General features: G+C 44.8%; 1 protein-coding gene across 1 annotated transcript in view; it reads left to right on the plus strand.

Annotated features, from left to right (window-relative positions):
- gli3 (GLI family zinc finger 3) overlaps nucleotides 1-23,547 on the plus strand; it is a 93,052-nt gene that overhangs the window by 41,518 nt on the left and 27,987 nt on the right. Inside the window, exon 4 of the mRNA XM_035142850.2 lies at nucleotides 8,490-8,595. Coding sequence (XP_034998741.1) covers nucleotides 8,490-8,595 — 106 coding nt within the window. The remainder of the gene's footprint in view (nucleotides 1-8,489; nucleotides 8,596-23,547) is intronic.

A 23,547-nucleotide genomic window follows, 5' to 3' on the forward strand; every position in this document is an offset into this window, starting at 1 on the left:
AATGAAGAGAGACATAAAAGAATGGGAGCTCAAGGAGGTCAGCCCCATCACAGGCTTTAGTGTTGCCTTCAAAGATGCCTGGGACAGGTGGCAGCTCCAGACAATCTCGCACCACAGAGCAGCATCCTCTCAGGAGGAGATAAGGGATTCCTCCATCCAGGCACCCTCCTCTCCCTCCTCCTCCTTCGCTCACACTCTCCACCTCCCTCATACCCACCCCCCGCTCCTCCTCCTCTTCTTTTTCCCATCTTCCCCAGTTCTCCCAGCCAGGCCGCTTTGATGTGGCTCAGTGTGAGCGGGCAGCTGTAGGCCATGGGGCTGCGGCAGCGCTGCTGGGCCACTGGGCCGGTGGACCGCTGGGAGCAGACTCGAGCGCGGCTCAATCAGTGGGGCTCTCCGGTGCCCGGCACTTTCAGGTCTCATTAAAGCGCTCCGGCAGGGTTAATCCTCTTTAAGGTTTACATGGGCCCCAGTTTGTCTCTCTGCCCAGGCTGAAGGAACCCCTGGGCGCCACCTGTGTGACAAAGACTCAAATCACTGTGACACAAGTTCCCTCCGTCTGCTGCCTCTCTCCTTTGCTTCCCTTGTATCCTCTCCTCTCTCTCTCCCTCTTTCTGTATGGCCTTTGCTTTCCGTCCCCTGTGCATTCGGCCCCTTCTTGCCTCCCCTTCCCTTGACAGTACCTAGGCCTGGTTGTAAGTCTTTTCGGATTATTTGGGTGGAAACTGTTGACAGGGAGTGCAGTAAACGGATTACAACTTTGTTCTTGTTTTGGGAATGCTGTGTGGAGGGAAAGGGGAGAGATCAGGAGGATGCGCTTTGAATAATGAGAGAGGCGAGGAAAAAGAGATAGGCCTAGAGCGGGATTAATTGAAAGAATTAGGAGGACGATGCAAGAGTGAGAGAGAGAGGGTGAAAGAGAGGGTAAGGTGACAGCAATGCACAGAGCGTACAGAATGTAAAAGAGGGAGAATCAGAGAATTCCAGATGTTGCTGCACTCATAAGACCCTAATTGGTCCAGAAGCGTCAACTCGTCTGGCCCTGCAGAGCCCAGTTTGTCTGATTGCTGACACTGGGCTTTGTCTTCGCTCCGTGACACGCAATTTCCGCCATTAGCCGAAATAATGGCTACGTACCTCCAGAGGCCTGCACGGACTTTGTTTAATGTCTGTGTCGGTGGAAACTAGAGGAGTACGAATTTACAACACACAGGGAAATACCATTTGATTGTAAACTATATTAAACAACTGCATTTATGGTTTTGAATGTTAAGGGTTATACATTTAAACTCCTGCATGTGTGACCATTTTACAAAGGATACAGTATGTTTTTTGATGGATTTCCCACCTTCTACGCAGCCACCGGTTGCCACTAACTTTAACACCATATGAGCTATATTGTAGCCATTTATGAGCTCAACCCTCAACCTTTTTTTCTAAAAGATTTTCCAAATATTGAGATTCCAGAGTTGGTTTTCAAATTGCAAGAAGCTGCTGTTTTAGTTTGAGACAGCTCGCTTCCCTTTTTGCAATGTTCTCAGTTCACTTTCAAATCTTGCTGCCCTTGAATGCACCGCGAAGGAGTATTATTTACACCGGCCCCTTGTTTTATCCACATTACCAGGCAGTAATACATAATTTTGACAAAAAATAAATAAAGCTGCCAAAATACTCTCTGTGATGGATTACCTCTCTAAATCAAGATTAAAGTACCTTCAAGTTGACATTCATAGTGCACAGAACTGAGCCGAGAACAATGGCGACCAGGAAATATTTTCTTTGGTAAACAAAGTTACATCGAAATGCCTGGTTTTAGTCAGTGACCTCCCAGCGTGGTTCAGAATTGAGAAGACGTCCATGTTCCCCAAACAGCGTCCAGCCTTTGTGTTATTATAATGCAGGTGTATCCACCTCACAGTCACAATCACAGAGGCCCGGGGAGGAGCTGTGACACAGGGCTGCAGGGGGTCAGTCTTTCACAGAGTAGCTTTGTGGCATTGACGTCAATGACCTTGACTCTCATATATATATATATATATATATATATATATATATATAGAGTTTATCCTACATTTTCTACAATACAGGCATTTAAAGGAGTTTTTAAAAACAGATAGTTGACACTGTGGATCTTCTCATTTCTTCTGTGACCCCTAATTTCTAAATAAAGATCTCAAACAAAAGATCAAACCCTACAGCGGCTTTGTATTTGAGAAGAGTAAATCACACAGGGGGAGTTGAAGCAAACTAAAAGTCCTGGTGAGTTAACCCCAGGTTTAAATCAACTCCCTTCTCTCTGTGTGGAGAGTCGGAGATAGACAGATGAGAGATAGAGAGTTGGAGAGAAGTGGAGAGAGGTGTAGTGCACAGTTCCAGTTACTAAACTGCTGTGTAAATCACTCCCCCAGCTGGGTGGGGGAGAGGAGGCCGGAGGGTGGGGTAGGGGAGGGTGGAGAGGGTGCTGGAGTGAGGGGAGAGGGCCGACGCGTAATGCTTTGTTCTGCTCCCCAGTTTATCCCAATCTGGAGAAATTCACCAAATGTAGGAGATAGATTGGCGCAGCGCAGGGGCCTCGTGAAATAACCCTCACTCCCTGATCCACACTGGGATACAGGGAGATGGAGAGTGGTTGGAAAATGGGGGAATAGCTGGGGGCCCCTGGAAAAGCTGTGCAAGTGCTTAGCTACACTCCAGTAAGGTGAGGGTCCTTTCGCTGCAGTGTGCAATTTGTTAGGATTGACTTGTGAATGTCTCGCAGATGCCGCTGTTCCGTCAACATATTTGTGTGGCGTATGGAGAAGGGAGGGGCTGGGTGAGCTACTTGAAGTGCGGTCGCAGGGCGTCTGGTTGCTTGAAAAGTTTTCTTTACAAATATTATTTTAGATATTTGTCCTGTAAGCGGCTACATATTTCACAGGGGATTCTCATTTGTAAAGATTTGAACTCTCAGATAAAGTTTGGAAGCGTATTGTTGCACGTCGCGTGGATGATGTACGAGCACAATGAAGCCTTGAAAAATGATCCTGTACTTAGCTTTGTTGGTGCAAAGAGATAACCTGCTTAAAGATTAAATCCCAGAGCAAATATGTATAGACTTGTAGAACCATGAAGAGAAAGGACGGGCATTGACCGACTTGTTCAGTCTAGACAAACAAATTACTTCTGACAGCGAGTAGCGATGGAATGTATACTTGAACAGAGCAGCCTGTTATCGTGCGTAGCTGACGTCTCTCTTTTTTTTTTACTGCTCACTTTCTCTCCTCCGCTCTGTTCTGTTTTCTTTTCCCCCACTGCGTTAATTACTTTTACCCACAGAAAAAGTTTTTGTGTTTCAAGGGTGTGAGAGCAATTGAGCAGGAGAAACGGCGAAAGCAAAAAACGGCGCAGAACACAGCGGCGGAGAGAGAAAGAAATCTATTGATTTTCAGAGGAAGGGCAGAGTGTGATCTAGCTGCCGTACGTATATGATGAATGGCAGAGAGATTAGGAATCCAACACTTAACATTCTTCTGTTATTTAACCTCTCTGCTCGCTTTCTTCTCCTTTTTTTTTTTTTTTAACTATTGCTCTTTGCAGACTAAAGAGCTGTTTTTTTTTATCTTTCTCTGTTCCTGTGCCCAAACATTTCATACTGCAGAAAAAGCTTTGCACAGCAAGAGCATTAGACTAATTTATACAGTGGTAATTAGGCCATTAGACCTGAAACAATCTGGGACCTGTAATTAAGCAAAGCGCTCCAAAAGTCAACCGCAACTCCCATTGAGCTTAGCTAAACACTCTCCCAAAGTGTTGTTTACATGTCCAAACAGCTTGAGGTCTCAGTGTAAGCAGACATGTTGAGAGACTGGTTGTGAGGGGATTGATCACAGGGAGAGAAGCGGGCCAGCGTCCAGACTACTTCCGTCTGGATGGTCTGTATGGGCTCCATCTCCTGCCAACCAGATACTGATGGGAGGCCCGTGTGTCACATGTCTCAGGGGAAGCAGGATGAAAAATGTTTAACACCCACAAAGTCACACACCATGCACACACACACGCAACCTTCACAGTCATGCTTGACTGCAGATATTATATTGTGTTTGTAGCCTAGAATCAAGTAACTTTTTCATGACTTTATTCGTGGAATAACTTATTAAGTAATTCAAATAAAACAATTGGGGAAAACCCTCTTCATTTTGCGTCATTTTAAGGGGTCTTAATGTCAAAATGTGTGTACTGTGCATAGGCATAGATATTAGTAAAGTAATAGTATATTGTTATATACATAGAAAATGTTATGTGGAATCCTCCACCACCACCCCAGACACATCATATCACATTTAGATGTTCTAGTCTTCAACCAAACCTCACAGATTAGCTGTGGACTAATGTAATCAGCCGTTCTCTGGGCCCCAGGCATGAGCCCACTGTGCCTCCCCTGTTGCAGTGTCCCTGGCAACATCTCAAGACGACACCTTCAGGAGTAAGTAAGAACAGCAGTAACAAAATACGCCCTGCACTGTCACAGCAAACTCATGCACACGCTCACGTACTCACTCCCAGAGAGGAGCGACGCAAGTTGCACACACATGCACTTGTAAACATGCAAATAGAAAAAAGTCTGGAGTATCTTTCACAGAGTTTGCAAAGTGTTGCAGAAATATGGTGCAACTGCAGGCCCCGCTGCAGACGAGCGTGCCTGAGCAGTGAGATCATGAGCAGGGAAAGAGGTGGCATAATGAAATCTGGCAGTCACAGCCACGGCACAGGCTTCATATGTTCCACATTAGTAATTCACAAACCTCTGGAGCAGGCCCCAGCAGCCCTTTTCTCCCTCCGCCTTAGTCACTTATGACAATCTGTCACTGGCTCTTTGTGCTCTCGCAGCGGCGTGTCGTTGAGGAGCGCAGTTTTTATAGAGGAGTGTTTCGTCCTCGGCTGCGGGCGACGCTCTGTTAGAGCAGAGTCAGTGAACCCTCACCAGCGCAGAGGAGGAGACCAGGTTTAGCCGTCAAGACAATAAACTCACAATGCTGAGTTGACAACAAAAGAGAAGGAAGAGAAATTGTTATTGTTGTGTATTATCAAAACCCAAATCAGAATTGTGAGTGACAGCTCGAATTCTCCTAAAGTATCACATCACAAATGTTCCAAAGCCTGGTAAAGATCCTTTGTGGAAACACTTCCATTATGAAAGGAGATTAACCAATAAGGATATTGCAAATTATATGCTTTAGGCTTCATCCTCCCCTTGTCCTCCCCCTTCTTTTGAAATTATTCAAGTGTCCAATAAAGGACAAGGCAATTACCATCCTCTCTTTAATGAAGGAGAAGCCGGCTTCTCCTTCATTCCTGAGCATGGTGTTTGTACTGAATTAGAATTAATGAGCTTGGTCAAAGTTTGCTTCTAATTGCCCTTTCATTAAGACCCATTTGTAATCATGTCTTAATGACGTCTATCTAGTCTCCTGAAAGAATCCCAGAAATTTTTACCCAAAATTAATAATGCTATTCTGAAAAGTTGCACTGGCCTCATTAAAATGTTTGAGTACTGAAGAGCTATGAAAATGTATTTCATACGATGAGTGTCAATAACTTTGAAAACTACCTAGTGGTCCCAAAGTCCTGACTTTCAGCGTTTGGCTGAGGTGATTTGATCCCTCTCTCTCTGCCAGTGGTGGTTGATTCCGGTAAAACACAGTACTGCTTGTGTTTGGTTCCTATGTGCCCTCCAGCTGTTTTCTCCATTAGAAGAATACCCCTGAATATCCAGAAGAGCAGGAGCAATTTAGTCCTGGAGTAAACAGTAAGGAGTCCCTGCAGGAAACACTGGAGATGGATTGCAGGATGGTGTCTCTCCCCCTCTCTCCTTCGCCCTCTGTTCTTTGCGACTGTATACATTCCCTCCAGTGACACAGGGCTGTTTGCCTTGCTAATGGAGAGCTGCGCTGGCGTAAAAGAGGTGGCAGGCTCTATTTAGATAGGGCCATGGTAAAGTAAACTTCTGAGTTAGATTTAAATAAACCTCAGCGGAACTGTTTGCCATGCGGCAAAGTCGTGGGCCACAGCGAGAGGAGGGAGGGGAGGAGTGATGAAGAAGGGAGAGGAGAAAAAAAAGGTCCAGCCTAGGCACAGGGCTGTGCTGACTGAGGAGCTCCAGAGACATAAACATAGGGGGGATCTGGGTAATTCAATGAGGAGTGGCGGATGTGGGAATGAAGGGGTGGAGTCTTTAAAATGATTTCACAGTTTGTAATGTCTGCAGTCATCCCACATTGCCCAACAGGACAGAGGTCAGTGTAAAGTTCCTGCAGGGATCAGCATCAACAACATGAAGCCTTTACTCCCATCAAGCTAGAACTCAGCACATAAACCTGAAGGTTCATTTCCGACTCTGACAGCCGAGGGCCGGCAGCCCAGGCGTGGAGCTACGGAGAGTAAACAAAACCGATTCTGCCCTCGTCTAACACCAGCCAATCTCTCCATCCCAGCATCTCCTCATCCCTCCTTCCCTCAGCAGCTCTGGAATCGGCTGAGGTGAGCCAAGCCAAAACTGAGTCATCAGGAGGAAACTGTTAAACAGACAGAGATGGAGTGGTCCGATACGTGCCAGAGCTGTATGGAGGAGGCTTTTTAATACTGATCTCTGTTTTTGTGAAATCAGCCAGGATGAAAACCCTCGAATGGTTTCTAGAAGTTTGTCCAGAAGTTTTCTTTTCACTCATCGAGCACAGTAGCAAACCACAGTCAACAGGAGCGTGAATTTTAACTTATGACTCTTATTTAATCGTTGTTTATAGCGAGCAAGTGAACGAGCGATTAAAGAGATTGATTCTGTTAGTGTGCTTATTTTTACTCAGGGCTGTCCACAGAAATTCTCCTGGTAAGAATACAAAATATATATATATAATTTACAGCTCAGGAAAGTGTGGAAGTGAATGGATTATTTATTTACCACAACTCACAGTATATCAAATATAGCCCAGAGAAACGTGTCCTCAAACACACAAACACACAATGACTGACAACTGCTAGAAGCGACTTGTCCGTGACTCGCTCGCTAAGCTTTGAGTATCGTCTCTTCTTCAGCTGTGTATGCGTGTGAAGACTCGGGTCATGTGAGAGGTCAGGGTGTGTGAAGACAGACAGGTTGGTTAGTGACAGACAGGTACACCGACCAATCTATTTATTACAGAGTGCCACAGGCTTTATTGATGGCTATTGTGACATGTAGAGGATGTCAACAAATAAGACAAAGTGTTTCAGAAACATACCAACCCTACCTATAAATACTCATGTTACCTCACCTAGGTGTTCTCAGTTTGAAGTTTGGGCATGTGATACATCATCTGCAGGATTGTTCACTGAACTAAACTCATCACCTCATAATTGTAGCTGTGTTGGCGCAAGCCGGCGATGCTCATCAATGAGAGAATGAGTGATGAGGTAAACAGACCTGAGTCAACACCTGCTGTGTTTGGCACCTTGCATTTAAAGGCTGTTGGGCACCACACCGTTTGGCCATCTGCCCTCTTGGCAAAAGCTCCCAAATGTTTACAGGCAAAAAACACATAGCTAGCAGCCTCGGAGACTTGTTGCGTGAAGGTATGCAGATGCTGACACATGCTTTGCCTCAGGGTGGTGATATGCCGCTTGGCAATGGCCTCGGTAAAAAGGCAATGAAGTGACGTGAGATCTGTTCAGACAATGTGTGAGTGAAGAAGTGATTCATTTGTTTTTATGTGGAGCCATAAAAGTTGCAGTGTGTGCAACAGTTGTGTTGTTTCTGTCTCCCTGTGGAGGTTTTAACCTTCGACCCTCAGGTAGGCTGCGTTCCAGAAGAAAATCCCACTCATGGCTCACTTGGTGCAACTTGGATGCGCAGTTGCGACACAAAATTCCAGCTTTAGTTTTTTGGGATAATGGTGCAGGGTGCAGTTCAGGTTAGAAGATGAGGCAGCACATCAGTTTAAATTTCAGGGGGTAAAAATAGAGAAAGGCCTGGAAGCTCATATTATGCAAATGTTTTAATGTTTTATCGGGAGGAGGGGGGGCTTTCGATTCTCTCTGGCAGTTGTGACAAAACAGTGAAACGGAAAAGGATGTTTTTGTTCTCATTTTGTACGTTTCAGTGGTTGTACTTAAACATTATCCTTTGTACAAAACCATATTATGCTTGGCTCAGTGAGAAATGTGCCATTTGGCGGCTTTTTTTCATGGTTATTTATCGCTGTTTATTTTGAGTTCTGTCAGCCTTGAGACATTTACAGACTTCCTCTGCGAACATTTTGGAGCCGTGCAGCTTTTAGCTCACTTAATGAGGTCTCATTTGGGTGGGTCCGCAGAAAGATAGCAATCAACCACTGCCTTTCATTATGGCTGCTATCGAGATCAGATGAGGAGGGAATGAGCTCACATGACTATGTTTAAAAAAAACAAAAAAAAACAGTGGTAAAAAAAAATAATGGATTTCATATGTCTTATTTCTTTCTCTTTTCTTTCCTATACAGCTGCACCACAGTTCTTCCCTGCCTTCCATCCTCCTGTGCCCATTGACGACAGACATGCCCAGGGACGATACATCTACGATCCCTCCCCTGTGCCCCCTCTTCACGTGTAAGTGTCTCCAACTCTCTGTGTTTTATGTCAGGAACTAACCCAATATTCTCCTGGATTGCAGGCATGTGCAGCAAAAAAAAAAATCAAGCAGATAGATAGCCCAGTCAATGTGACTGAACCCTGCTCAAACCCGAATGTCATTTAAAACATTTAGTTAGAACCTGGCCTGACCCGGACTCAGGTCATGTATCCACACTCACACTCAAAGCTGAAATATTGCCAATCATACGTGAGAGAACATTTGATTCAGTTGCATTACGAACATCAGCGGCAAGCTCCCCATTATTAATGGCGCTACAAATCGAGCCCCTAAACCTGCTTCCGCCCGTGGGCGCGGAGCATCCTCCTTGTAGGTGCTGGGCGCCTCTCTTTCCCCTTTTTAAGGATCAAAAACCGCAGCGCTGCGAGTGCGCAACATGATCTGCGTGTCAGAGACACACAAATGAACATGTGTCAGAGACATGGAAACGAGAGCCGGGCGAGGGGGAGCCTGGGAGCGTGTGATTCTCATAAGAGCAGTGATCAAGCCCTGTCAAGAGAAGGAAGCAGTGCCTCCGCTGACATCCACCCATCTCTGACAGACACAGATGGGCTTCTGACACATGAACTGTATGCAACCAACCATCCTGCCTCATCCAATCACATGCATGTACAGACTATAGAATATGAGTGGTGAGAATTTAATAGCAGGGGACTCCTTATTAAAGTCGTCTCATATTTTCCCAGGAGTAAATGACCGGCCAGTTTTGCAGAGAACTTCAAAGCACTTCACTCACTCACTAACATTAGACTTTTTTCTTCTCTTCCTCTTTTCGTCACCCTCTTTCACTCTTTCTATCTCTTTCACTCTTGCCATTATTTGTATTCTTTGCGTCGGAACAGTGAGTTCCACAAGGAGATGCTTCATCGTCCTTGTGGCGCTTGTTTCTTACCCGCAGACACGAAGGAAGCGATCACCACGCGACGAGGACAAATTGGATGGGGCAGCTACTTGGGCCGCATTATGTTTGATATTCTTCATCATTATCAACTCCCCCCTTCCTTTCCTCTGGAGTCATATCTTTCCCTTGCTGATGTGCCACTAAGCGTAATGAATTTTTTATGTCCCCCCACCTCTGGCCCACCCCACCTCTCAACCCCTCGTCTCCTGCTCAGGGGCTGCAGCAGAGGGAGAAGGGAGGGGGGGAGGCTCGAGGAAATAAAAAAGGGAGGTGATTGATGCCCCGTGTCACTGCAAACAAAATGGCAAATATAATTTAGCATTTAGCTTATGCAGAGATAATGGGGCGAACACGCCACGGCAACACAGGCTTGAACAAAACAGCCGGGCTTGTTATCCGTCAGGAGCGCTTTGGTATGATCAGGAGCACAGGTTAGGGAGGGGGGGAGGAGAGAAACGAGGAGTGGAGTGGAGTGGGGGGTGGAGGGACAACATGGAGCGAGGGAATTGAATTAAGGGGGAGAAGTTACGCAGAGTGTCTTCAGTCACTCCGTCCGGACAGGAGTTATCTGTACGCTTGGTTTGCTGTCATTGGAGACACGGCCGTGCTCTGCCATGCTACTTATGGCCTATTTATCCAAGCCATTAAGCATAGAGCTGTTTAATATGACACGTTACGCTGAGGGGAAACTATTTGTCATTATTATAAGACAGCTGTTAAGCAGCCAAGCTTGTTTAAATCAAGTCTGTGAACTCACCAACACGCACGTTATCTATGAATTTACGTTGGCTCCGTGTAGAAATCTCAACTACTTTTGGGTCTTTGCGCCGGGAAGCAGCAATATTGCCTGCTTGATTAAAAGCAGCGCTGAATTCCTCTGTGAGAAGAAGCACTCATCAGTAGTGGTGTAACAGCTGAGTCCAACCACCTGATGGATAATTGGAGTTAATTGCACTCCCAGGTTCGAATTTTTACAACTTTTAGCTGCGGCCAAACTTTAGAACCGTAGATCTACAGCCCCCAAAAAAGAGAAATCTCCCTGACGACTCAGAAGTGATGCATTCTGCTCGATAACGCAATGTTGCTTGTAGCCAGGCCAACGACATAAAAGCAGTCATCGTGTAGCTGTCGCTTCGGGGAAATGGAAGACAGGAGCTGGCTTATGGAGAAATATTGAATTGTTTTAAGACAAGTTTTCCTCGGTGAACAGAATTAATTGTTATTAGCTCTCTCAAAGATATGCCTAAGTACACAGGGACTATTATTGCAGTACTTCCCCATGCAGCCTCTCATTACGGCCTGTAATTACAGTTGGGTTGGCCCTGCGGCAGTTCCATCAATCCCGCCAGCTTCCCCCGCCGCACGCTTGCAAGCCAGTCACCACTGGGCATCCGTGGCCGGAGCAAAACACAGCAGACGCCCAGCAGCTTGTTTCCTCTCTGCCACAATGACACATCCACCATCTATACGTGGCAAATGAACAGGATCATATCCTATTACCGTGAAGGGTCTAATTGAAACATGTTTATTTATGGTCCCGTTCTTGCATGAGGAGCGGCCGTTAGCTGCGCTAACAGGCTCCAGCAATATGAGGCGGTAGAATTAAATTAAAAGCTCATAAAATGAAATATGCTCTGTATTAGCTGTTTGACACTTAATTTGCCTTCAAATGAGCAGAGGAAATCACAAATTAACTGTCCTTTGTTTTTTTCCCTCTTTACCTCACCTCCCCTATTAGGCAAGGGAGGACGCAATTACAGACAGAGGCTAATCGTTTAGTTTATGAATTCTTGTGGGGAAGGTACCAATGTGCCATTCAATATTAAAGCCGCAGGGTCAGGAGGGAAGGGGGGGGGGGGGGGTGCACTTGATTTACTGGGGAACTCGTATGCTCCCGTGAAAGAACAGCGCTTTTTAAGAGTTTCAGCTACGTCAGTTTGAGCTGAAACCCGAAGCCAGGTTTCCATAACGTCCAATTTAAGCAAACTCTTATTGTACCGCACTGATCCAGGACCAGTAAAATATGTTTTTATCTGGTCCCTTCTCTCCGCATGTTTCTGCTCTAGAAACCTCCAGCGCTACCAAACAGATAAAAAAAAACCCTTCCTGTTCCAGAGAAGATGCTTCCTGCTTAAATAAACACATTGATCGGTGAAGAGCAGGCTCTCCATGGGAGCTCTGGTCCCCTCTGCCACCACCATTGTGCCGGCCGGCTTAATGAGAGTTTTGGGGGGGATGCAGGGGGCCAAGAGAAGAGCCAGCTTCTTTCATTCTGGCTTTTTTTTTTTATTGCTGGACTATAGTACACAGGAAAACAAAACAGTCCCCCTCGTGTGGCTGAGCCCCGGCTGTCGGTCACCCGGAGACGGCTCAGAACAAACAGAGGTATTCGTCACAAGTCAATTATCGGCCTCAGAGTTTGCTCTGGAGTCCCGGGCCCTCGTGCTGTGCGAATGGGGCCACAAAACAACAAAACATTCTTACGGGATAAGCAATTGACTCACAGCCTTTAGCGCAGTTAACAAATGTGGATTTAGAAAAGAATCGGCCAAAATGCCTGAGTCAATGAAAGAGTTTATAAAGTTGTAAAACAAATAGAAAAGCCTCAGGTCTGAGTTTTTGCTACCTTTCAATTTGATTTGAGTATTTAATATGAAGTTTCTCTGCTATATTTATAATACATATTTCTAAAAATATATAGTTTGTTGAAGCATCTCATAGTGAGCAAATGCAAAATATAACATTTTAAACAAAGTAAATATATAAACAGAGGAGTATAAGAGTCCATTCACTTGAATGAGAAAGTAAATAGACAGAATATAGATGTATATACATTTAATAATGTTGTATATTGATTTAGAAAAATGCAACAATCTGAAGTGTTTCTGCGTAAGTCGTGAATGAAGTTGTGGACTGTCCGCTCTGTCACTGTGGAGGTAGAATGCGTTTGGGGGTTGCGAGGGTGTGTTTCCGTGTTCCCAGCCTGTGTGGTTATTTCATTCAGGAGTGTGTTTGTTCAGCTGCGGGCCTGGCCTGACTGGACGGTATTCTGGAGGTACCAGGGGAGCGCTGCGGCGTGTGTCCCAGTCATTGCAGCACAAACCTCAGCTCTGCAATGGTGAACCAGGAAGAAGTTTGTTGACTTTAAGCCGTTGCCCCAGAAACATCATTTTAATGTAAAGATCCATCAAAACCGAGCGAACCACCTCGATTTCCATTTGATTTTCCGTAGCAATCTTAATCATTTGACACTGTTTCTGCACAACGGCTCTACTTTACACACTCGCTCGCTCTTTTTTTGGAAAATGTGTTGACTGTTGTCTAGTTATTTACATAAACTGTTGTCAGAGTTCCCAGTCTGGGCATAAAGGAGCGGCATGTTGCTTAGCATAAAGACCAGGGTCTTATCTCCACACCACCTTCCAGATGGGATGAGGCCGAGCATTGCAACACATATATACGCAAATACACACACACACACACACACACTCTGCAAGTACACACATAAACATACAAAACAATAGACCAAAAGAATGCAGTATAGCTTTTATAGAAGCTAGATGAAAAGAGTTTTTAATTGTTCTGCTTCATTAGTGGTGTGATTTCACTTTGCTGTGTCAAGGCCTCGTGTAATAGTTGATATTTTTTGCATTTTTATGGGCAAACATATGACGCAGTAACTGGACTTTGTAACCGTATATTTTCTGTTATTTACAAGCAACATTTTCTTTTAGTTCATACGTTATAATGTCTCATTGATATCCACATTTAAATATTGTCTAGACGAGAACAGAATGGGAAGTAAGGCCATAAATTACATTAGGAATTGATGATTATTTCATAATCGCGTCTGATCATCTCTGTCCAGATATGGCTGCTGTCACTGAAAAGCAGGCGGAGGGAGACGAGGGCCACTTTTTCATCCCGCGCTCCAACTGTCCAAAACCCATTCTGTGTGACTTCGTAGGTCACCCCTCTCCGGTGCGCTCACTGGTTTCCCCTCCATCCTCCCCTCTCTCTTTCCATCGCTCCCCCTCCTGCTCCCCCTCTATAATACTTTCTCTATGGAGTAAGTCAGGGGGACAGGCGGTCACGCAGTCGCTGGCTTCATGATTAATGGTGTTTATTCTTGACAGAAGGCTCCTTTATTTATCTGCATTGCAGTTTCACTGATACTATCAGTCACCTGAATGAAAAATATTCAGTCATACCAATTTTGCAGTATAATTGAGTAGAGTCACTTCCTTTCAGTTTCTCCCCCCCCCCTCTCTTCTCCCCCTCGCTCTCCTCCTCCACTCTATCTGGCAGCCTTATCATCACCACAGTAATTTTCGCGCTGCGTTGTTTGATATGGAGAGGCTGGCTTTAGCCGCATTTGACATAAAGCCTCTTCAATTTTCACTGGAGAGGAGAGAGGGGGGAAAAAAAAGGAAAGAAAGAAAGTTGTGCGCCACTCTGTGAAAATGTGCGAGGGGGGGGGAAATATCTCTCCCCTTTTTTCTGAGGCAATTTCAGGATTTAGAGAGAAAGGAGATAAATGCCTAAGCAGAAATGTGGGCAGATGGAAGTTACAGTATATCTTTTTTTTTTTGTAATACACCAGTTTCAGAAGCCTAAATGGGCAGTGTAGTCTCCACCCCCCCCTCTCTCTCTTCAGCCGGAGCACAGGACCATGATATTTTGAAGGCACCTGTGTATTTTGAGAATGATGGATCCAGCAGGTACAGGGGGGAGAAGAGGGAAAAAAAAACAACTTTGGCACAGCAGATATTTGACAAGGCCTGTAAAGGTTTTAGGGTTGAGTCATTACCCGTGGAGATCTGTAAAGACATGTTCCAAAACTCTACTTACCGGGCTGGGATTACCTATGCTGAGCCTGCAGCAGCCACTGTGTCTGCTATATATTTGTATTTCTCCCCCAGTTATTAAATATCACATGCATTTTTTATGTTTTCCCTCGCTCTGTGCTAAATGGTTTATGACTCATTTAGTATGTCTTTAAACCAAATAGTAATCTCTCCTAAAGACTTCATCGTATTTCCAATCTACAAACGGATCCTTACATAACACTTTACTCATGCAAATCAAATCCTGTTTGATTATGCGTTCAGCAAATATTTCCTATTCTTTGTAATTCTGTGTTTGCCCTTGGTTGGATGTCATTGAAGGGTGCATTAAAAAATATATCTTACATTTTCCATAAAAGGGGTAATACATTAATCTCTAATACAAGGCCTGTGAATTTGCACATGTAACACATTAGCGGATTTGATTTTCTATACACAAGTCATTTGCCCCTCTTCATGTTTGAGATCTCAATTTGTAGCTCTCCCGTGGAGCACAATGGAAAACCAGGTCTGAGGGGAAGAGATAACAGACAGGTGCCAACAGCTCTGCGCTGGTGTGTGTGTGTGTGTGTGTGTGTGTGTGTGTGTGTGTGTGTGTGTGTGTTAATGTGTGCGCTGCTTGTGCATCCAGGCTTAAACACACACACACACACACACACACTTGACACATTTTCTCCTCTGTCATTTGATTTATTTCACTGCCATTTTAATTTAATTTTTCTATTTCAATTCTTCACCTTGCATTTCTTATATATAAAACAAATTAACTGAAACACACGTTGGTTTTAGTTAAGCTCATGTTGTATTTTTCATCTAAGACAATTATTACTGTATGCAAAATAAGGATTTTATTCATCTGTTAAAATTATTTTGATAATACAGCCAATAATTATTTTATTAGCTGCATCTGCTTATTATATTATACATTTTTTGAATAAAATGTTAGTTGTGTGTGAATCACATTTTTATTAATCTAACAATTGGCCTTAAACCCCCAAAATATTAAGTTGTATATAACATTTTGGGTATTTTAACATCAGACAGGATTTGATCTGCGGTGTGATGTATTGCATTCTTTAAGGTCATACAAGTAAAAAGCTTATATGTTTTTTTTCGTGGTAAATTATTTGCTGGGTGTGGACGACTGTCAGTTTTATGAGCTGTGTCGCTTCTTAATTGGCTTTGTAAAAGACCCTCCTCTCATTGGCGGGGAGGTATTAGAGAGCAGCAGCGACTTGTCAAGATATCACCCGTGCAGCGCTGGCAGCGTGCCGTCTCACATCGTCTCCACAACCTCAGGCAGAAGCCGCCCTGACGTCTGCCTCTCTCTTCACAAATACTAGTTTAAAGAAGCTGTCATGTAGAATTTATTTTCTGCAATTAGAGGAAATACGTTTTTTCTCACGAGAAAGGAAATATTTTTGCATCTTATTACCTTATGCAGAATATTCAGTTGTAGTTTTAAGAAATCAAGAGTCAGTTTAGGGAGTTTTGACTCAGCCGGTGCCCTGCAGACGTCATGCTGTAGCGGCGAATAAATGTGGAATTTCCATTACTCTGATCTCAGGGCTCTGGGCTCCCGACCCTGCGATCCCACTCTGGGGGCCAGTTACAGCAAGTAACGAGAGCAGGGGAACAGGGTCATAAATCCTCTCCAACTCTCCTCATTTTCCATCCTCCCTCTGTTCCACCTTTTCCTTTCCTCCCTCTCTCTCTCCCTCCTCTGCTTCCATCCCTCCTTGTCAAAGTCCTTCAATAAATGATTTCGTAGGAACGTAAATGCAACAATGTAAAATACGACCACATGTTGGTTAAACAGTTCCGTCCGTCGAGCTAAGGACCACTGACAGTTTTAATGTGGGAGGAAATGAGTTCATTACCTCTCTTTTAACAGCTTCTGCACCTCTTCTCCTCCCTCTTTCTATTTGTTTATCTTCTAAATCGCAGAGGATTTCACTCCTGAATTTTACACTCTCCTCACCAATGCAAATTAATTCATATCACATAAAGCGATTCTTTTCTTTCAGCCCTTTTGTTATCTCCCTTATCAGATGTGGCGTCCATTACATCTGATAGTGTGATAGAGGATGGTTTCATCTAATAATGTCGTTGGGCGAAAGCCAAAAAGAAATCTTTCTCTATTTCTGTCTCCCGTGATACTTTTATTTTTTGATAGTAGGGAGGTCAGCTTGTAAAGTTTTTTTTTTACTCAAGCGAGCGTCCAGTGGGAGCTTTCACAAATATGCACAGTCATGCGCGCAGCTGCAGGGTGACCGCACTTGTAAGAATGCAGTATTTTTTTGTTGCGTGTCCATCATTTATTTGATTTGCTTGAGTGATTTGTTGAATTGACAGTTTATTTAAAGGGATTAATTAAAGGTGGAGACAAATAAAAGAAATGTTTCCCAAAGTGGACTCATTAGGAAGTCCCTCCCATTCATATCAGTTTGGTTTCACTTCTGCAAGCAGGTTTGTGAAACATTCTGCTTCGGGTGTTTCCAAAATTTCCACAGGTCCATGTTTAAGCCTCCCAAAGCTTCATCAAGCTCGAGCTTGGCACCACCACGCACTCAGCCCCTTCATGATTAAATATCAAGGAACTCCACTTGACATTTTATTAGTCCAACAAGATGGATGAAATGGCCAGAATAAAGTAGGCTGTGTCTGTTCACTTTCCCACCAGCGCTTGCCTTTCTTCTGTCCGGCTTTTCTTTTCCTTCCCCTCCTCTCCGAGAAGAATGTATTAGGAAAACGTGATGGATTTCATTCTGAAGAGATTTCCAGTGCTGAGAAGGAAACATACATTTGTGTGTCTTGTACCTGATGCTCCTGTTCTCTTCCCTCTCGTGTCTTAGCTCTCCCTCCTCCCTCCCTCCTCTTCCTCCCGACCCCCTTTTTCTTTTCTGTTGTTCTTCCTCAGATCCCTGTCTGAAGGATTAACCATCTCCAGCGGTGTGTCTCTGCTGTCTTGTAGCGCCGTGTATTGTTTGTGATTTGCTCAGGCCCATCCGTGCGGCTGCTCATTTCAGCAGCCCAGTGTGACGTGGTGAATTGAGGAGGGGATCATGCGGAGCCGTCTCACCGACCCGAGCCGCTCCTCGCTGCCCTGGGCCACACTCATTCTTCCAGCCGCCCCTCACCTGCGATGGGCTGTGCGCACACGCGAACGTGCACGCTCATTACCTGACTTGTCAGGGTAGTGAAGGCGATGGGGTGTGGAACCCGAAACCCTGTTTAGCTGCAGGCGTCAGGAAGGATAGGAAAAGGGAAGATAGATTTGCTTCCTCCTAGTTTTCAGAAGTTTAACACTTCAACACCCTGGAGTCCCCTCCTGTCTTCTCCATAGCCCGGGGCTTGCCAGAGGAACTCAAAACACTAACTGCGAGCTGCGTTAATTCCACCTGCACTTGGTTTGAAGAAAACAGCAATCAAATGCGTAATTTGCAGCAAAGCAGAGCTGAAGGTTGAATGTTCCATGTAAAGTGATTGCTCTATTTGTAGAAGGAGAAAATCAAGCACAGGAGAGGACCAAAAAAAGAACAAGAAAATCTTTTTTTGTTTCACGTTTGTTCCCAGCCTCCTTGAAATGACAGGAAAAAAGACTTGCTCTTTTTGTTTCATTCCACTTTCATGTTTTCATTTCCTTGCTATATACTGTGTTGATTCGTTTTGGTCGACATTCTTATCTCGATGGTTGAAATTGCATTTAATTGCAGAGTGGAAATTTTTTTTTCAAGCAGCCTGGGAAAAAACACACCCCTGCTGCGTGGCAAAGCCAAACATAAACTTTTCAAAACGACGGATGTGTTTGGTTATAACTTAGAAGCCGCACAAGCGGTGAAAAGATGTGAGTCTGCCTTTATTTTGGGATAAAGCATAATCCTCTCACTTTATGGGAGTATAAGGAGCAACGAGGAGCCTTGATCTAAAACAAGAAGAGTATTTCATGTGCGACACACCTTCACCGCGTGTGTGACCCCTCCTCGTAGTTCACGCAAGAGCCTCTAACACCTGGACCCGTTTGTTATGAGTTAAGTCCGTCACACTCACCGACTCCTGTTGATAAGCACATGTTAGTGCTCAGGTAGCATGGAAGTGATACGTGCTCACGGGGTTGTACTGTACGTCTTCCTGCCAGGACAAGTGCGCATATGTGGATGATGTGACTGAAACACACAGGGGGAGGAGATGGAGAAACTAAAGTAGAACGCTGGGTATTCAACTGGACAGCTGTATGTGTGTGAGTGTGTGGTGTAGGGGAATGTCTGGCACGCCTCCAGAGGTATCCCACAGAGAGGGAATCCTGCTTGATGGGACCATGAATAGAAAGTTTTCCCCACCCCCTGAACCCGCCAGGCCCTTTGATGTCCGTGGGTCACACAGAGCCCTCGCTGGTCGGGAGGGTGGGGGGGCATAGTTCTCGTGAATGCCTGGCAACCTCACCGTGCCCTGCCAGGTCCGTGCATGGTCTGCTCTGCCCGGCCCAGAAGAAAAGCTCAAAGCGAAGGGGAGGAAATCCAGAGCGCAGGGACAACAAACTACGAGTCTCACAAAATACTACTTAGAATACACCACTGCTGACATGCACCTCCCCCTTGGATATAAAACATTGGGGCCACAGAAACTATGGAGATAACATGGAGACTAGTACAAGACTGTGATTCGTCAGCACGGGTTACTCTAGTTCACCAATTCCTCTTTTACACCAAAACTTGTGGGCATAAAAGGCCAACTGACTCCTTTCCCATTGCTAGTAGGGGAGTTTTTGCAAGTGTTGCACCTTGCACAATACGAAGAAAGGATAGCGGTTGTGTCATGTTCCCAAGAAAAGTACACAAACCTTCAGGGTTTAATACTCGCCAATGCCCGGAAGTTCGCTGCTTGTCATGACGTGGCGTCAGAAAAGGTGCAGTGTCGGTATTTAGACTGCCAAAGAAAATAAGAAGAGATTAGCGTGTTTACCGAGGTGTCCTGTTTTCATCAATGCCTGACAAAAGTTCATGCAACTGGATCATGTGTAAAATTAGTCACTGCAGGTAACGTAGGTATCAGAAATAAGATAGATACCTGTTGCGTCGACCATAAATCCATCTGGCAAACTTTTTTTTTTTAAACCAACAAAGTTGAAAGCTCCTCAAATTGCTGCTGATGATAGAAAGTTTGGACATATCCAGCTCCGAGTAAAATCTATCTTTAGATGAAGACCGTGTGATTTGCTTGAAAGCTCTAAAAGAAACTACTACGTCAATCTTGAGGAAGATTGTTTTGCCGACATTTGATCATAAATTCCTCCTGCTAACACTGAGAATAATCAAATCACTCGTCCGTTTGACAGCGGAAACAGACAAATGTGTCAGTAACACCTGTACTGTGTGATCAGCTACACAGACAAGCACACCGTCGAAAAGAGTTTAAGTTCTTAACATTGTAGGCAAACAGGCGTGTGTCAGTCATGCTACTGAAATATTTATGACATGACGATCATATGTCAGCATTTTTTAAAATCTTTATTCACCATGTGCGTTGCGTCATATTAAGTGTATCCACTTTTCTGAAAAACTCTCGATTATTGGAAACAGATGTGTTGAATGAAGTGTTTGCTATCTAGAGGTCATGACATGGACACTGGATCTGAATATAAAACTAAGTGGAATTTAAGCTGCTCTGTAATTATCATTACTAACTTGTAAAGTCATTGGAAGTCATTGGAATGTGCTTCAGCAGCTGAACTTAATGAATATTTTTTTCCCTGTTGAATCATTAAGAAGCCAGAGTCTATATCTACCTCCCTCTGTTTGTCTGTCTCCTCGTCTCTCTGTCTCTTGTCTCAGCTCCCTCTCCTCTCTCTGGGACTCAGCTGGCTCTGTTCCTGTGGCCGTTTGATCTCACTGAAAGGGTTTGGAGCTTTAAAGTGCTTCTGTTTCCGCTGTCAGGAGCCCCTCTCTTCCTCCTCTCTGGTTTAGGCTTTCAGAGCGATGGCAGCCCTGTGGCTGGGTGGGTTAGAGGGTTGGCAGTGGCGCGGGAGCAGAGGTTTCTATAAAGGGGGTGAGATCGAGGTGAGGTTTGGTGGGGGAGTGAGCGTGTGATGCCGTCAGCCTCGGTCAGGAGAGCAGCCGACACCTGAATGATCCTGGCGCCCTCCGAAACCTCAGTTCCCACCTCACTCAGCCCCTTGTGGCCACAGGCACAATGTGTCAGAAGAGGCAGTTCTACCTGTGTTGCTGTACAGCCTTCCATTAAAAATCATGTTAAAATACAGCACAACCCGGCTGCAATAGGGTTATTTTGTCAACCTGGGTTGTACTTTTTTCTTACTGCTACTTGAAGCAACTCACAACCACTAACACAGATGTTTTTGCTCTGACTCCCAGTTCGATGAGGATTTGCTCTGCAAGTCACACAGGTCTCTGTACCACTTTGCCAGTATTTGGTTAATACTAGACCGTCTTTGCAGTTGCCCACTCAACAGTTAAACCATAACGCCAATGTAAAACCTAACACAGCTGTTGAGTTGAGAACATAAAAGTTGGTTAGTGGTTAAAGAGTATATATATAAATATATATGAAGTCTCCATAGGATCCTTTAGGCAACAGTCAGATGCCCGGTGCAGTAGCTGGTTGTGAACATGAAAGTGTTGGGCTCATGAGGTAGAGCGGGTCATCCAGTGACTTGTACTGTAAAGCCCGTAGAGTCAAGTCTAAGCACCATATAAAGGCTGTCTATTCATTTATTGTGTCTATGTCCCAACAATCCATCCGTCAACAGTAAATGTTAATTATTACCAAGATGAAGTCAAAACATTTGGTGACTTCTTGACTCACAGTATGTGAAGTCATTGTTTCCCACAATTAAAGCCACATTATCCACATTTCACATTTCTTTGGCTGCGTGTTGGAGAGCGGCCACTTTAGTGAAGAGGATAAATGTTTCCATCTGTCCATAAGACCAGTCGCTCAAAAATCTCACTATCAATTTGGTAACGTTTTATTGAGACTAAATGTGACACACACCGCACTGTCCAAATAAAATGATTGGGTTTAATCTAATTTCTGTTGGAGTTTTTTTGACTCTCAGATGTTTTTATTCTTTTTCAACCGGACCAGTCCGGCAGCATCAGATAAAAAAATATGACGCTCCGTGAACATTCACAGTTGCTGGTTTATTGAATTTAGACTTGCCAATTTCCTGTATCCTTCTGTGGAGCACACATCAAGAAATGTTCATTTTATTTCACGCGCAGCCATTTCACGCTTGAGCTAAAAGTATTCTGCACAGCACATATCCTGTTTTAGCCGACCGCTGTGTCAATACCACCGGGTCTAAGTGCTGCACCACAATGATACCTTCTGTCCTTCTGTCCTAAATGAAGTCGTCAGTGTGTTCGCCACAACTGTGTGTTTCTACTGCAGCATTCACCCAGAAAAATTATTAGTGTTGATATAACCTTGTTCCAAACAAAGTTTCAAGGCCTGTTTACATGAACACACACCCCGACATGAAACCTCAAAATCTTTAGGGGGGGATATTTACACTCGGTGAAAATGAGACGACAGTGTAAAATCCGCAGACCGCCCCGTGTAAACATGCAATGTCTTTAAAGAGGCGCTGACTGGTTTAAGCGAGGCCACGTGAAAGGAAATGGCTTCCATATGTCAGGAGCTCCGGCTTTTCCTCGTGCCCTGTTTGCAGAATGCCTTCTCTGAGGGTTAGCAGGAATTATAAAACCTACAAAGGGAAGTAGCGGAGTGAGGGGAAAGTTTTTCTCCACAGTAAGAAGAAGCCTGCAAAACCCTGCGGTACAGCTTTGATGTAAATCTCAAATCAGGTGTAACTAAGACGCTACGTCTCTGGCACACACCTCCCTGAACATGAGCGCGTACACACACACACACACAAACACAGGCCGAACATTCCTGCACGCACACACTGCGCATTGTCAGATTACTTCCTTTCGTCATGTTGATTAATGCATGCTGGCAGATGCTAAGACGATCACGGCCATGCAGAGAGCGGCTGGACACGGAGGATCGGACCCTCTCTTGGTTTTTCCCTCTCTCCTCTAAACCATCCATCTCTACGCTGTCCTCCTCAAATCCCCTCACACCTGGCTCTGCACCCCCGGAGACCTCTTTTTCTCTCCTCCCTCTCCAACTCGCCCTCTATCCTAACGCTTCTCTGTCCGCCCTTCCCTCCCAATTCATATCGTCACACTCCTGCTTCCTGACTACCGTTCATGGTCTGCCTCTCTGTCGCCCTCCCTCCACACCTCTCTCCACTTCTCCACTTCTTTTCAAACTTTTCTTACCCTCTTGCCTGCTCAAATCTCCCTCTACCCTGCATTGGCACCCTCTAACCACCAGTCAACAACATGTGTGTGCTCTCGTTTCTTTTAGTTTTCTTACCACTTCCCCTTTTTTTCAGTACTCCCAGCCTGCCAGTAGAGCTTTGTTCTTATTCACTAAGTTAATTGGGAAAACAAGGAAAAGCAGAGGCATTTAGCCAGGGTCAGTGAAGAGAGACGCAGCCAACACATGACAGGGTTAATCAGTGTCATGGCAGCCGGAGCCGGCGTCTGGCTCCCCTCAAACAGGCCTGTGGACGGCCAGACGAGGAAAAGAAGTCATGATTTTTTTTTTTACCTTTCCTCTTGGGTTCTTATTTCTTTATTGAAAATGTCTAAAACGTCACATGCAGCCATTTCAGGGACAAAGAAAAATTTGTCCCACATACTTTGCCTTTTACGTCTGGAAATTTCAGGCTTTTCATTGAAAAGTTATTGCAGGATATGGTTATGAGATTCCTGCTTCTATTTTCACTTTTTCCTCTCGTCTTCTGTCATGACGTTTTCACGTGTGTGTGTGTGTACGTGCTTGGTTTAGCCATGTTGATATCAAAGTCAGTGTCACTCTGCAGCTGTGTGTGATGTGTGTAAATGAGGCACGCAATGGTGGCATGCGAGCACATGACTTTCTTATCAAAAACACACACACACCTGTTTTGAAGTTCAGAGTTGCCCTCAGCTTGGCCTGCAAGGTGTGGAGGAAGTAAGACAGCTCCCATGAGGGTTTTGTTGAGAGCGGACGTGCAGAAAAACACTGATCGAATGGACGCAGGAAAAAATTACTACAATCATTGTGTTGCAGTGTCAGATGCGTTCCCT

The sequence above is a fragment of the Hippoglossus stenolepis genome, chromosome 19, assembly GCF_022539355.2.
Source record: "Hippoglossus stenolepis isolate QCI-W04-F060 chromosome 19, HSTE1.2, whole genome shotgun sequence".
Taxonomy (NCBI): domain Eukaryota; kingdom Metazoa; phylum Chordata; class Actinopteri; order Pleuronectiformes; family Pleuronectidae; genus Hippoglossus; species Hippoglossus stenolepis.